Genomic DNA, 13,747 nt, shown 5'->3' on the forward strand with positions numbered 1-13,747 from the left:
CTTCTAGATCCTCTAAAACCACCACCATCTCCTGGCCTGCACAGTTCCACTTCCCTCAATACTCTTTGCCTTTCAGCGTGTTCTTCTAATATAACTGCAAGGAACTGAATGGAATCCATTTTGTTTCCACACAGCAGGAATAAATGAAATGAGTCCTCCAGGTGGACTGGATGGACGAACAGCATGAACTTCAGAGCCTCACCTGAGGCTCCCTTGGGAAGCACAGGGGACAGGACTAAACCTCCAAAAGAATGCTGCCTCAGCTGCGATTGAGCAATGAGCTCTCCAGACTCCTTTGTTTCCAGCAGCAGGGGAAACAATGAATCCCTCCACAGAGTCACACGGTGTGACTGGGTCTACAGCAATTGAAATGCAATGGGGCAGCAAGCATAGCTATTCTACCAGAAGCACAGAAGAAACATCACTGGGATTTCACACAGTTACGTTTTGGGGACTTAAGAGAGGATGACTAGAGAGTGACTTCCTAAAACCTGAATAAGAGGATCAGAGAGGGAGCTGAGTCAGGAAGGACTCAGGATGTCCCGTGACTAGATTTCTCTGGGTTGGATGTTCTAGGAGAGCCATTCACGGAAGATATGTGCATGGTAAGTTATGTTGTTGACGGTTACCAAGGACATATAAACTATCTGAATAGTTTTTCATTGACTAGAGAAACTAGAATTCAGTTTTGGCAAGGCTGGGATGCCAAAAGGCAGAACTAGAAGTGGGATGAAGACCACTGACTCGGTGCTCTGTGTGTCTCTGGAGAAAAAGAGAAAACTTGAGACTGCACTTAAGATTCCCTCGCTTGAAGCCACATTGGTGTACACAGCATTCTACCTGCTTGCAGATATGGTCTGCCTAAGTTTTGTGAGTCAGTTGTTAAATGCAACCATTATTACAAATAAAAAGTATAAAAATTTACAATTAAATGAATTCTACTGAGACACAGGAGATAGCATTCAAAATTCATCCTATCCCAATTAGTTTACTACAGTTCATGACTGTCTTAATTCTTGAGGTCATTTACTTCTGTAGAGATGGTGTGATAGTGTACATTTCTCCCGACTCCACTGCGACACTGCGAGTACATCACATCAGCAGCCTGAAGTCAGCCATGGTGGGAGAATTTACATCAGGGCAATAGCAAATGTTACACGTTAGGGCCTTTTGGCCCCCTACACGCTCAACTTCGCTCCCAAAACCACTCATAAACATTTACCACCATAAATGTTCTCCAATACTGACAAGGTTTCAAGCAGGAGAAATGAAAAAACCCAAGGTGTCCCTGAAGCAAAACCTTCAGAACAGAAACTCCCATCCTTTCTCACTCAGAGGTGATGAGTGCAGTGATCATTTAGTTAGGGATTTAGGAACTTCCTGGGCTTCCCTGTTGAGTCACCCTGCCAAAAGTTGTTTCCAAAGTCTCTCTAAAATCCCTTACTGCTTCTTAATGAGCTTTTCTTGCCAGCACCTGTTGTTCTTGCCCTTCAAAGGAAGGCTAAGTCTGAGCATGGCTCCCTGCTTCCTGGAATGGGGAAGATGATGTCATTCAACACAACCTGCACAGCTGGCTGCCGCTGTACCTCACTTCCTTGCAGGGAGCTGAGCTGGAGGGTCTCACACTGGGAGAGCCCTCCCCAAGTCACCTACTCAATCCCCAGCCTTAGGGCAAAAATGTGCCAGGCCCAGCATCCTACTGAAGTTCTATGAACAAATCATCCTAGAGGTGCTGTTAAATGTCTCCAAATAAATGAAGGAGGGAAGGTTCCTGCAGTTCTCTGCTCCCCTTACTTAGACCCCTTACTCCCTCCCATTGTGTCCCCATCCATCCTCAAGAATCCCCACCTCCCCCCCACCCCCACCCTCCACTCCTGCACCCCCACTCTAAGACATCTCTCCCTGGCTCCCTCTGTTCCACCATCATCTCTCCTTTCTTTTTTCTTCAGGAGAAAGCGTGAATGCAGTCCCCCCACTAGCACAAATTATGCCATCGAGTTTCCCACATTTGAGTAAATTACAGAGGCAGCACATCCAGAGAGCAATGGGTGAGCCTTGCCCTGGGAAAACCACCTTCATGATCACGGTGTCTCCCCTGCCAGGTAAGTATCATCTCTCCTTTCTCTTCCCAAACTCTATCAAGAAAGAAACCAGAGATGCCGTCACCCTTGTGCAAGTACCCAAGCCAACAAGAAGGGTTTCCTAGTTACGTACAACCAAGCAAGGTTTCAGGGCTTTCTCTATCAACAAACTCTGAGGTCCATTCATTCCCCACACTTCACATGGCCACAGGGTAGAAGCAGAAAGACTTCAGGAGCCCAGCTTCTCCTTAAGAGAAACAAAAGCAAAGAAAAAAAAAAAAAGACAAAGGAAAGGAAGTGCTATGCTCTCAGAGGCAGGTGACTGGGCAGAATCAGGTAGAGCATCTCCTCAGAAGACACTCAACTCCTAAACCAGGCACAGATCCAGTTGTGTGCCTGTTGCAGTCATCCAGTGTGGAGTACAGCCACTTGGTCCATTAGAAGCAGCTGAATTGAGAATGTGATGCTTAGGGCTCACTAAGAGTAGCACTTGAACCAAGGGATAAGAACAATGAGGGGACCCAATTTGAGTTCAACAGAAGAAAGATATCTCTGACAGGCAGAGGCCAAATGGACTGATTTGGGAGGTGCCACTGCAGGTATTCAAGAAGAGGTTGAAATATCTTTTGTCAGGAATGTAGAAGAAGGAATTCAAATGTCAGGGAAAGAGCATAATGTCTGAGAGTCAAACATGCCTGGATCAAAACCTGTTATTACCTGTGACCTTGGTTAAAATACTTAATACCTCTGAGCCTCAGTTGCTTCATGTATATAATGGGATACTGCACCTCACAGGATTAAATAAGACGAAATATCAGAAAGCACCTGACATTCAGAGGGTGCCTGATAAATGTCAACCCCCTTTCCATTAAAAAGGGGGCTAGGTTAGATGAATTAAGTCTTTCTACCCCAGAGTAGGACTCTGAAACCATTCCTAGTTGTTGAAAAGGATGGCATACATCTCTGGGAGAGATCAGGAAGTCAGGATTTGGTAGGTGTGAGGAGAAGGAAGAAACATGCTGAGAATGGTCAGGGAATATTCAGAGAGGTCAGGCCTGCCAGTTCCTTGTTTCCTCTTTTGATTTCTGGAATAAAAAAGAAGAGCGGGATTCTGGATTGAAAATCAAGCCTGAGGAGTGTCAGTTTCTCCATTTGCCTAGGGAAAGGGTAGGATCAGAGAGCCCATTCCAGCTCTGACTGCTCCCGATCAAGGAGGGGAAGGGGTTAATGTCGAGCAAATGATGCTGGACAACAGGAAGCAACGACCCCTCCCCTACCCCCGAGCATGGCCCACCACCCTGACCGCATGCCCAAACCTCCGTGGAACCACAGCCACCTCAGTCTCGAATCTTACATTTTCTTTATTGTGCTAACACTGCTGCCTCGGAGCTCAGATCTCACACTCACAATTCAGTCCAGATCCCACCTACCCACCCAGCCCCCGGGGCTCTCTGCCTTGGCTGGGGACACCGGCCTCCGGCCTCGTGCGCCCTCGGACACCTCCTCCCCTCTCCCTCTCCACGAGCCTGGGGCTCCGAGGATGAGGGGCGGGCCCGAATGGCCTTCCTCTGCCTTCTCACGCCCTCTCCCACGTGTAGAGGAGGAGGCTCGGCGGCTCGACTCAGCTCGCGAGGGAAAAGTCCTCAGCCCGCAGCCGCCGCGCGGCCCGGAGCAGCCGAGGTCGGCGCCGGCGCGAGCGCGTCCCCAGCTGCTGGCAGAGAGCCCCGCGCCCCCTCCCGCCGGCGCGCCGCGCGCTCACACCAGCAGGCCGTCCGTGCTCTGCAGCGGGCCCCCGGCGCCGGGGCCGGGCTCGGCGCTCTTGACCTGGACGTGGACCGGGGCGGGGCCCGCCTCGCAGGCGGCGGCCGCGGGGGCGGGCCGGGGCGCCAGGGCCACGCCCTCCGGGCCGTCGCCGGGCGCGGGCGCGAACTTGCGGCGCAGGGAGCGGCTGACGTTCTGCGCGGGGTGCCCCAGGAGCTGGGTGACGCGGCTGCCGCGCGCGCTGGCCTTGCACCCGGGCGCCACGGCGTCCTCTCTGTGGAAAACAACAGGCGGGCGGGTGAGCGCGCTCCTCCGCGGCGCGGCGTGGGCACGGCCTGGGCAGAGCCGGGGGCTCTTGGCAGTCTCTCGCCTCCCGCGCCGCCCTCCGCCTCCCGCGCCGCTCAGCCTCAGCCTCGACCTACTCTCGGCTCTGCCCCTTCCTGGACCCGCGGCTCCGCAGCGCTCCCGGAGCCGCCGTCCCCGTGCTGCTCCGGACGGGGCTGGTCCACGCGTGTCCGGACAGCCCACGGCCGGGCAGGCCGCCCCATCTAGGCGCCCTCCTGTCCCCTTCTGACGTCTCCGCAGAACCACCGGCTCTGATAGAAAGGGAGCCTTGGAGAGCCCGAAGGAGCTGCTTTCCCTGACCGTTCCTTCCTCAACCCGCCCTTGCCTCTCTCTTCTCACCTCTCCGCTCTTCATCTTCTTCATCTCTTTCTCCATCCCCAGGCCATTGCAGTCATTAGCACTACTAGTCTTGTTCTATTTTTATTTCTAGTTTGTTTCTAATATAAGTTATTAGCACTATTCTTAATATTAATGAACTCTTCTTAAATAGGCATGTCCAAGAATTCTCACCGGCGCGATACAAGGGAAAAGTGGAAAAATGAATACAGGCCCTGCCCTCCAGGAGCTTACAGTCTAGACCAGACAGAGCGGTGCAAAGACGCGAGGGAGATGGAGGGCAGGAGAGCAGAAGTGAAGGCTGGCAGGGGAAGAGGAGAGAGAAAAGCCATGCGATGAGTGGCCAGTTGACATGCTGTGGTCCCAGCACTCCGTGGCGATGGTAGGCAGGGTGGGGGTGGGGGTCCCAACCGGCCGGTGGCAGGCAGGGGTGAGAGGGAGCAGGGCGCCGGTCCCCTGCCGCGCAGCAGCATGCAGCATGCATCAGGTTTTACCTGATCTCATTAGACAAGTCGCCGCAGGCCCCTCCGCCGACCCCGCCGCCGACCCCGCCGCCGTAGCCGAAGGGACCGCGGGAGCCGCCGCCGACCCCGGCGCCCCCGCAGCAGCAGCAGACGAGCCCCCAGATGCCCACCAAGAGGCAGCCCAGCGCGAGCAAAGAGCCCAGCACTGCGCCGATGATGATTCCTATGCGCCGGGTGTCTGGGGAGAGAAGTAGAGACTAGTCAGGCTTTCTGCAGCCTTGGCTAACCCGGAGTGGCAAGCGCAGGGCTTCTGTGCGAAAAAGGATGGGGGACCCAGGGGGTCTCAGGGCCCTTGGACACACAGTGAGGAATATATGGGGAGAGGCAAGTTAACTCCTCATATTTTTATGTTTCTCCCAGGGCTTCCCGGCTGAACTTGGCAGAGCTACATGTACTGATGAGACCCATAAGGCTGATCCTGCTGAGACTCCACGTTACAGCCCAGGTTCCTCCCGTACAACCCTCCCAGCCAAGGGGCCGTTGTCCGCACGCACCTGAGACCTTGACCTCCACCACACACACACTGTAGCCCACGTGGTTGGCCACCGTGCACTGATACAGCCCATCGTCCTTGTAGGAGATGTCCTTCAGCACTAGGTCACCGTTGCTCAGGCCTGAAACTGAAGGAGCGTCAGAGGGCAATGGTGAGGCCAAGGGGCCTGGTCTTTGAGAGCTTCACCCCAGCCCAGACCACCGCAGGATGGCCCGTGGAAGGAGGCTGTGTGTGCACACACAAGTTCACCCCACTGTGTCCAGGTGAGTCACCTTCCCCTGCTGAAAGAGAGGCAAGGAAGGCCCCTTTCCCAGCAACAGGAAAGAGACCATGATTTCACTTTATGACCTGAGGGAAACGTGCCTCCTCCCTGAGCCTCGGTCTCCTCACGTGTACAGTGAGGACCGGGTTAGACCAGAGGAATTCTAAGGTTCCTTCCAGCTCTGATCATCTTTGATTGTGAGTGCCAGCAGCTTTTCACACCTCATCCCGTTGACTTCTCACCCGTCCTTGGAGGACAGCCCTTATCGTTCCCTTCTCATGTACTGTAGAATGAAACCACAGCACAGAGAGGTCAAGCCGCTTGCCTGAGCCTTGCTGCCAGTCATGGTCCAGCCAGAATGCAAACCCAGCTCTATCTGAAACCATGCTCTTTCCAAATTAGTCATACTGCTTTCAACTGACTCTGCCCTTTTGCCTTCTCTTCTTCCCTCTATAGCAGCTTCTGGAACAGGCTCAGAGGAGGAGGCTCCCACAGTTGGCCACTGATGACCTAGGGAAGCCCCAGCGGGACCCAGCGTCCCCATCTTCCCCTCTCCCAAGGCCCTCTCACCTTGACTGATGGAGCTGTGGAAGGACTCCTGGTAGGAGAGCTCAGAGTGGAAGCTGTGTTGAGAATGGTAGGACCCAGCACGGTAGGGGTGAGTATGCCCGCTGATCTTGGCCCACTTGTAGGTGAGAGGTGGGCTGCCCCCATTGGCAAAGCACTTCAGCACCACATCATTGCCATGTGTAAAGTGGCCCTCAGACCAGCACAAGGGCACCGCAGGCCGCGCTACAGGAAAGAGGGTATTTGTGAGCCAGGGCTCAGCCAAGAGGCAGAGCCAGGCTCAGGGTGGCCAAGCCACCCTTGATTCTGAAGTCTGGGGAGGGGGACCCGAGGAGTCTGCGCACACCTTGGACAGTGACGATGACCCTCCGGGTGGCCATGGTCGTCTTCTTCACCCGGCACTCGTAGGTGGCTGTGTCAGAGACTTGCAGGTTCGAGAGGGTAATGGAGGCATCGTACTGGCTGGGGTCTGAGGCTGCAAAGCGGACCCTCTGCTGCAGATGGGGGAGGTTGCCATGGTTGATCCTCTTGTCCTGGTAACTAAGGAACTGTGAAGAGAAGAAAACAGAGATGGTGAGACAGGCGGAGCCAAGGAAGGCCTTGTGGATTGGCTGTCTGGGGCAATTCACTGAACTTCCCTGAGACTCAGCTTTCTTGGATGAAAAACAGGAACGATAATGCCTGATCCACTGACTTTTAACAGAATGTGTGAGATCATATGAAATCAGGCACTCTCTGCCTAATAGCTGCCTCCCAGGGGCATGTGAGGATTAAATGGGATGCGATGAATGAAGCCACAGGCACGCAGAGAAGCTGGATGGTACTCAATCAAAGACTGTCTGAGCTGGAAGTATATGGTCGGGCCAGGACAGTGCCTGTCTTCCTTTTGGAGTGGTGGGGAGGAGGTGGCCTGACTGACTGGCTTGATTGGAAATTATACAGCTCCTCCCCGTTGCCCCATTCTCTGAGAAGCCTTGGGGAAAGTTCACGGGCTGGGTTTTCTTATTTGCCCTGCAGTGTGCTAGCTGCCCGACGAGTAAATACTATGAAGTGTGGAGTAAGGAGGGTCACGTCCCCAGCACTTACCACATTCTCCCGGTGTGAGGGGTCTGAGTTGACCTGCATCCACTCGATGTCCAGCCCGTTAGGACCATAGTCCTCGGGGTCCAGGATGTAGGGGCAGCCCAGCCTCACATTGTCCCCTTCCGCCAGGTACAGGATCTCCTGGCCGTCCCCGTTGATACGTACGGCAGACAGCAGCGCTAGGGCAGGGCAGGCGGGGTAAGGGGAGCAGGGCCAGCGCTCAGGTGATGAGCTTCAGCCCCCTTCTCTCCACTGTTCCTTGTCAGCGGCAGCCTGGGCCTCAGTGGGGGTTCCTCGGGGAGTAGGGCCTGCTCTCAGAGTGTGCATGATTTGATCAATGCATGTCTGTGCTGACTTGTGTTAGCATGTCTGTGTTCTATAACTGTGTAGAACTGCAGCTATACTGTTTGTATATTGTATACATATAGCTGTTAAGAATGCTTGTATATGGGACTTCTCTGGGGGTCCAGGGGTTAAGAATTCGCCCACCAATGCAGGGGATGTGAGTGCGATACCTGGTCAGGGAACTAAGATCCTGCACACTGAGGCAGCTAAGCCCATGCACCGCAGCTCCTGAGCCAACACACTCTAGAGCCCATGCGCCACAACTCGAGAAAGCCCATGTTCTGCAGTGAAGACCCAGCACAGTCAGAAGAAAAACAGTAACATTTTAAAATAAAATATGAATGCTTGTATGTATGCACGATTACATATGCATGTGTGGCTTTGTCCACTGCGTGTTTATGAGTGTTTGTGGCTGCTTATGTGTACTGTGGGGAGATTTATGCACGTGACTAGGTAGAGTGTCCGCTTCTGTATTTACATGACAGTGCCTGTGGGTGTGAGTGCGTGTGTGCCTGTGGGTGGAGGCATGTGGAGCACGTCGAGTTGTTAAATGCTCTGATGGAAGCAACCGGCTGCTTAAAAGCCACATCTGTCTGGACCAAGTGAAGTGGTCGTGTCCAGAGGCAGGAGGACAGCATGACCTCCGGAGCCCCTTTCCGGCACAAGGAGCAGAAGAATGGGTGGTCTCTGTGTGTCTGTGTGTGACAGTGCGTGTCTGTGGCTGTGTGCCTGTGTGACCGTGTGTGCCTGGCTGTGTGAGTGCTCTGATAGTGTGCAGCTGTGACCGGGAGCTCGGCTGCATCCGTGTCTGCCAGTGAACGACGGTGCTGAGACCATGGCCACAGTCGTCTGTAGCATAGGACGGTGAGCCTCGCATAAAGGCATGTGGCATTGTGTGCTCTGCGTCCTGCCCCCTGTGTGATCCTGTGGCTCAGGCACAGCCACCTTCACAGGCTCACTCCACTTGGGGCCCCTCCCGCTGCTTCCAGCCCTAGCCTCACTGAGTCAGCCCGGGTGAGGAGCCAGGATCTGGAAGCTCAGGACTGACCTCTCCCTCCCTCCCCTGAAGCCCCAGGCAAGTGCTAGCCCCAACCAGTTGGACCTACAGAGGAAAACGAGGTTGGGGTGACGGTGCCCAAAGGGCCCCAACCCTGGCTCAGCGGGCAGCACGCCACCTCCCAGTCTCCGGCCTCCCGCTCGCCCCCGGCCCCTCACCCAGCCTGGCTCACTCTGCAAGAACCAGCGAGTCCTTGGCATCTCAGCCCCTGCTCTCGGTTGCTCCTGCTGCTCTTACCCTTCTCTGGCTCTCTCCCAGGACCACCTGCACACTCGGCGTCTCACACGCACACGATTACACACTGTCACAGCCAGAGAGACCAACACACAGACACACTCTTACACGCCTTCAAAATGCAGGTACCTGCCTATGGAGTCCCCCCTTCCTATACACACAGACATTGTCAGATCCACACAGACACACAGCCTTACAGACACACAACTACACACAAACACAGGTACTTATTAATCCAGAAGACACGCCCACTGCACACACTGGCATTCCCCCATGTGCATTCATTCAAGACTAAGCTACAGAAGCTTAGTCTGGTTCTTACAGAGCCACCAGGCGCCCTTTCAACATCCCCAGCACCACAGGCATCACTGAACCTGCCCCTCAGGATCCCAGCTGGGCCATCAGCCATGCCCTGAACATGCCCCCAACCCCTGCTCAAGCCTCCAGGGGAACCCAGAGCAGGCAGACTAGCTACTGGGGCTCTAACGGGACTTGATGATGCCTCCTCTAGCCCCAGGCCATCATAACAACAGCCCACTCCTGAGATAAGGATCCTAACACCACCTGCCAGGTCCTGGGCTGGCACAAGGCAAGCCAGAGATGAGCCAGAACTCGGTGGAGTGCAGAGGCTCCACCCTGGGAAAGGACTGTCGAAAGCAACCAACAAGAGAATGCTCTCCACACCCTGGGAGCCAGCCGGGCAGGAGGGTAAGTATTCTGGGCAGGGGGCTTGGGAGGGAGGGGTGGACGGAAACAGAATGTCTCCACCCTGCACTAGGCAGTGTCTGCCTTTGTCCCAGGCCAGGGAGCCTCACCCTAGCCTTTTAGTCTCCCTAAATCTCTCTCAGCCTCCTCCCAGCCTTTCTGCACCCTCTTGCTCTCCTGGGGAAGTCATTCCTGGCATCTCACCTTCACCCCTCTTGCTGTGGTGCTAAGTACCTCCTGGGAGTGTGGGAGGAGAGAGAAGCTGCGGGGAGGGAAGAAGAGCAGAGTGGAGGAGCGAGAGTTATGTGCAGAGACTCAGACGAGGGGCAGGGAAATCACGACAGGCTTGCCAACGAAGAGGGCAGATGCCTTAATAGCCATGTCTACTCTCAGCTTGTAAGTCCTTTGTGAATTTGTAAGCTGCTTCCAGAGCCATGAACCCTCCTTCTGCAGATAAGGGAGGGGAGAAACAGCAGCCCCCACAAAAGGCACACACACGACACGCAGAGATGTGCCTGGTCCCCACAGCACAGCTTCCACAGTAAGCTCAGCCAGGCCAGCTCCCACCAGACAGAAGGTGTTGCAGGCGTGCTGCCAGAAAGGCAGTCACTCACATGTTCCCCCCTCCCTGAGCTCCTCCCCTGGGCCCCCTCAGCCTGCAGCCTGATTCCCCGAGAGCATCTCAGCCATGTCCACCGATGCCCACACAGATGGACTCTTGCTAGGACTTGCCCCATCCTGGGCAGGCGGCCTCGATGTCCAGTTGGGAGCCCTGCCCTCCAGGTGTGTCCCAGGGAGGGGGCTCTGGGAGTCACCTTCCCCGCCCTCCCCAGGCTCACCCTGGAGGGGCTGGGTGCTACCCTGGAGTTCTCACAGTGCAGGGGCCCAGTTCTGCTGGAAGAAGCCCATTCATTCTGCACCAGCCTGAGGCTCTGCCCTCTCCAGGCAAGTAGGGTGGGAGGGAGGCCCTCCCACTGGGAATAGCACACAGACCAATGGAAAGAGGATCTTTCAAGGCTCCTCCTCAGCCCCCACCCCCAGTTCCCATAGCAACTCCCAGTGAGTTTTGTGCTCCCATTCACGGCATGTACAAGCGTGTGTGAGCCGCACAGCTTCACAAACACAGCGAAGAGCCGTCCAAGAACACATGCCCCGAACCTTCAACTGCAGGGCTCTCCTGGGGAGAGGTCCCCTTGGCAACATCCAGACCCCAGCCCAGCAGGGTAAGGGTGGGCAGCACCCTGCCAGGGAATCCGAGCCCACCTTCCAGGCTCCTCTGTGAGCCCCTCAATGCCTTTCTCCTGTGCATCTGGCGTCAGGTGGGCATCCCGCCCCTGCCCAGCCCCATACCTGGGCTCAGGCACACGAGCAGAAAGTGGAATGCTCCTCGGACTCCCATGTCTCTAGGTTCGGTGCTTCCTCCGCCGGGGCTGGGATCCCTGGGGCCGGCGGCTGTGGGTGTGTGGGGACAGGTGGAGGGAAGGGGAACGGAGGGCCCAGACGCTGCCCGGGGGTGGCAGGAAGGTACAGCAAGTGCCCTGCTGGGGAGCAGCCGGAGTTATTTCTATAGGAGGGAGGGGGCCTGGTCCCCGCCTTGGGGAGGAGTCCCAGGAGCCCTAATTAGCAGGGTGACAAAGAGTGGCCTACCCAGGCATCACCCAGCCCTTCCCCAAGCTCTTCCCTATCCTGAGAGAGGCGCAGGGCGGCCAGCGGGACTTGTAATTAGGCACCTGTTAAACTTCCACTTCCTCCTGGCCCCATCCTCGGGGTGACAACAGTCGCCCAATTTTACGGCGTCCACGGAGCACCACTCATTTGTTGCCTCTTCCCTCAGGGAAATGGAGAAGAGGAAGGGGAAGCCAGACTGGGGATGGAGAGGTGACCAGGATGGACCCCAGGGCACTGTGTCTGACACGCAGGGTTCCAAATCCCATGCCCTCCTCGTTTCCCTGACCCTGCAGACCCCCTCCCACCCAGGTCAAGACCTGTGGGAAAGGGCGCCAGGGAAGGGGACGCTGGGACTGGAGGGGAGGCCCCAGATGAAAGGGACCCAGGACTTCAAAGGGTGTCAGGCCTCCTGAGCGGAAGGGAGGAGGAGAGGGGTCTATGGGGAAGCAGGGTCTTCCCCTAGCTGCCCCCTCTGGAGCTGTGCCCTGCACCTATGCCTGAGGCAGGGTCACCCCCAGGTGCAGGGGATCCAGCAGAACCGGGTGTGCTACAGGGGATCCAGCCCCCCACCTCCCACACACAACTAAAACCAGTTCAGTGAGGCCTAAGAGGAGAGGGCCCAGGGGGTGTAGAGGGCGTGAGGTGAGTGGACAGGTGGGTGCGGGGCTGCTGGGGAATGAGTGCCAGGAAGGCAGGGGAGGGGCGCGCATTTGTGCCTGTGTACCTCTCACCAGACACTGTGAGTACCAGGCCCCTCTGTACACCCTTCCTTCAGGGATCAAATGGTGCCCTTGCTTCTATGCACAGGGAGACCAAGGACCCTCCTGACCTGGACAGTCATCAGGGTGACTAAGCCCCCACCATTCCAGGCAGCTTGGAGCTGGGACGAGAAGTCATGCTGGGCAGAGGGAGAAAATGGAGGGCCAGCCCTTGCTCATTTGTCCAGGGGGTGGGGGGTCCCAGAACAGGCCTTGAGCCTCCCCTAGACTCCAGAACTGCCCCATACACAGTGGTAGGGGCCCAGCCATGAGTGGCTTTATTTAACAATTCAACCCTCTCCAAAGGCTTAAGGGTCCTGCCCCATCGCTGACAGGGGCACGGGAAGGGGATGGGGAAGAAAGAGTCTTGGAGAGAGTCACGAGGTTCAGGACGCTGCCAGGGCCACCCCTCTGGGAAAAATAAGACAGAACAATAAGGAAGCACAAGGAGTCCACGCTGGAATCTCTGCATTCCAGCCCCCCAGCTGCACTCCCAACAATAACAGGGTGCTCCCGGCCCACGAGTTGTACACTGTAAATGTCCTATTTCCTTACTCACTTTAAGGATTATGGGATTGGCCTGCACACTCTGGAGAGCACAGAGTGCTCTCCCACTTTACAGATGGGGAAACAGAGGTCTGGATAAACATGAGGATTCAGTCTAGGCGATGCTGCTAGGGCCTGACTAAGTGGAGAACAAGCAGGCAGCCTGACTCCATCCAGAGTGGACCAAGAAAAGGGCATAGTGACCCACCCATGGGGAAAGTCAGTGATAGGTGGAGGGGTGAACAGGTGGAGCCAGGAAGAGGGAATATGAAAAGAGAGGAGTAAGACTGTGGTTCCTTTAGACTGAAATGTAGGGCTGGAGTTTAACTGGATTCTGAATTTCAGCTACTGTTAGAGTTGGAGTGGAGCTGAGATTAAGATTGAGGTTAGGTGGAGTGGGGAATGAGGTTGAGGTCAGGTTTGAGGGTGGGATGAGAGCTAACACTGAGATTAAGGATAGAACTACAGCTAGAACTGAAGCTAGGCTTTATGGCTGGGATTCGTGTTTTCATAAGGAACAGGGTTTTAGTTTCATTTACAGCTTTGCCTGGGAATACAATCGAAGGCAGGCTTGAGACTGATTTAGGATTGGATTTAGAGCTGGGTTAGACTTGAGTTTGGGATTTGAGTTCGAATAGGCTGTGGTTAGAGTTAAAACTTGGGTTAAAGTTACATGGACAGAGGGTTCATTGGGATAAAAAATGAGGTTGTATTTATGATCTAGAAAGACCTCAGCCTTCATTCATTAAGTCTAACTTTGGCTAGAATTTTCATTCCTTTCTTCTGGGAGAATACCAGTGGCACATGTTCATTGGGGTTTCAAATTTTTGGAAAGAGTTCTAAATACATGTACACCCATCTGAAAGGTTTAAAGCAACTGAATCCCATACGAAATACAACCTCTTAAATTCTGCTTCATGACCTAAGCTCACCATCTGGTCAAGCTCCCAGAAGGGCATTTGGGGAGGGGATGCAGGAAGTT

At 55.2% G+C, this 13,747-nt stretch overlaps 1 protein-coding gene and 1 non-coding gene across 2 annotated transcripts; both read right to left on the bottom strand.

Moving 5' to 3' along the window:
- Positions 1-1,946: 1,946 nt before the first annotated feature.
- Positions 1,947-2,110, bottom strand: LOC129541908 (U1 spliceosomal RNA). Its single transcript, XR_008682959.2, has one exon. It is a non-coding gene; the product is annotated as a U1 spliceosomal RNA (small nuclear RNA).
- Positions 2,111-3,790: 1,680 nt separating this feature from the next.
- On the bottom strand, positions 3,791-11,192 carry VSIG8 (V-set and immunoglobulin domain containing 8). The gene is made up of 7 exons (XM_055403588.2): positions 11,144-11,192; positions 7,456-7,631; positions 6,716-6,917; positions 6,373-6,594; positions 5,542-5,667; positions 5,018-5,225; positions 3,791-4,116 (listed from the first exon to the last, which is right to left on the bottom strand). The coding sequence occupies exons 1-7, from the start codon at positions 11,190-11,192 to the stop codon at positions 3,837-3,839; spliced, it is 1,263 nt and encodes a 420-aa protein (XP_055259563.2). The 3' UTR covers positions 3,791-3,836.
- Positions 11,193-13,747: the final 2,555 nt, after the last annotated feature.

The sequence above is a fragment of the Moschus berezovskii genome, chromosome 4 (assembly GCF_049115385.1).
Source record: "Moschus berezovskii isolate FMDL1 chromosome 4, NW_MosBer_1.0, whole genome shotgun sequence".
Lineage (NCBI taxonomy): Eukaryota > Metazoa > Chordata > Mammalia > Artiodactyla > Moschidae > Moschus > Moschus berezovskii.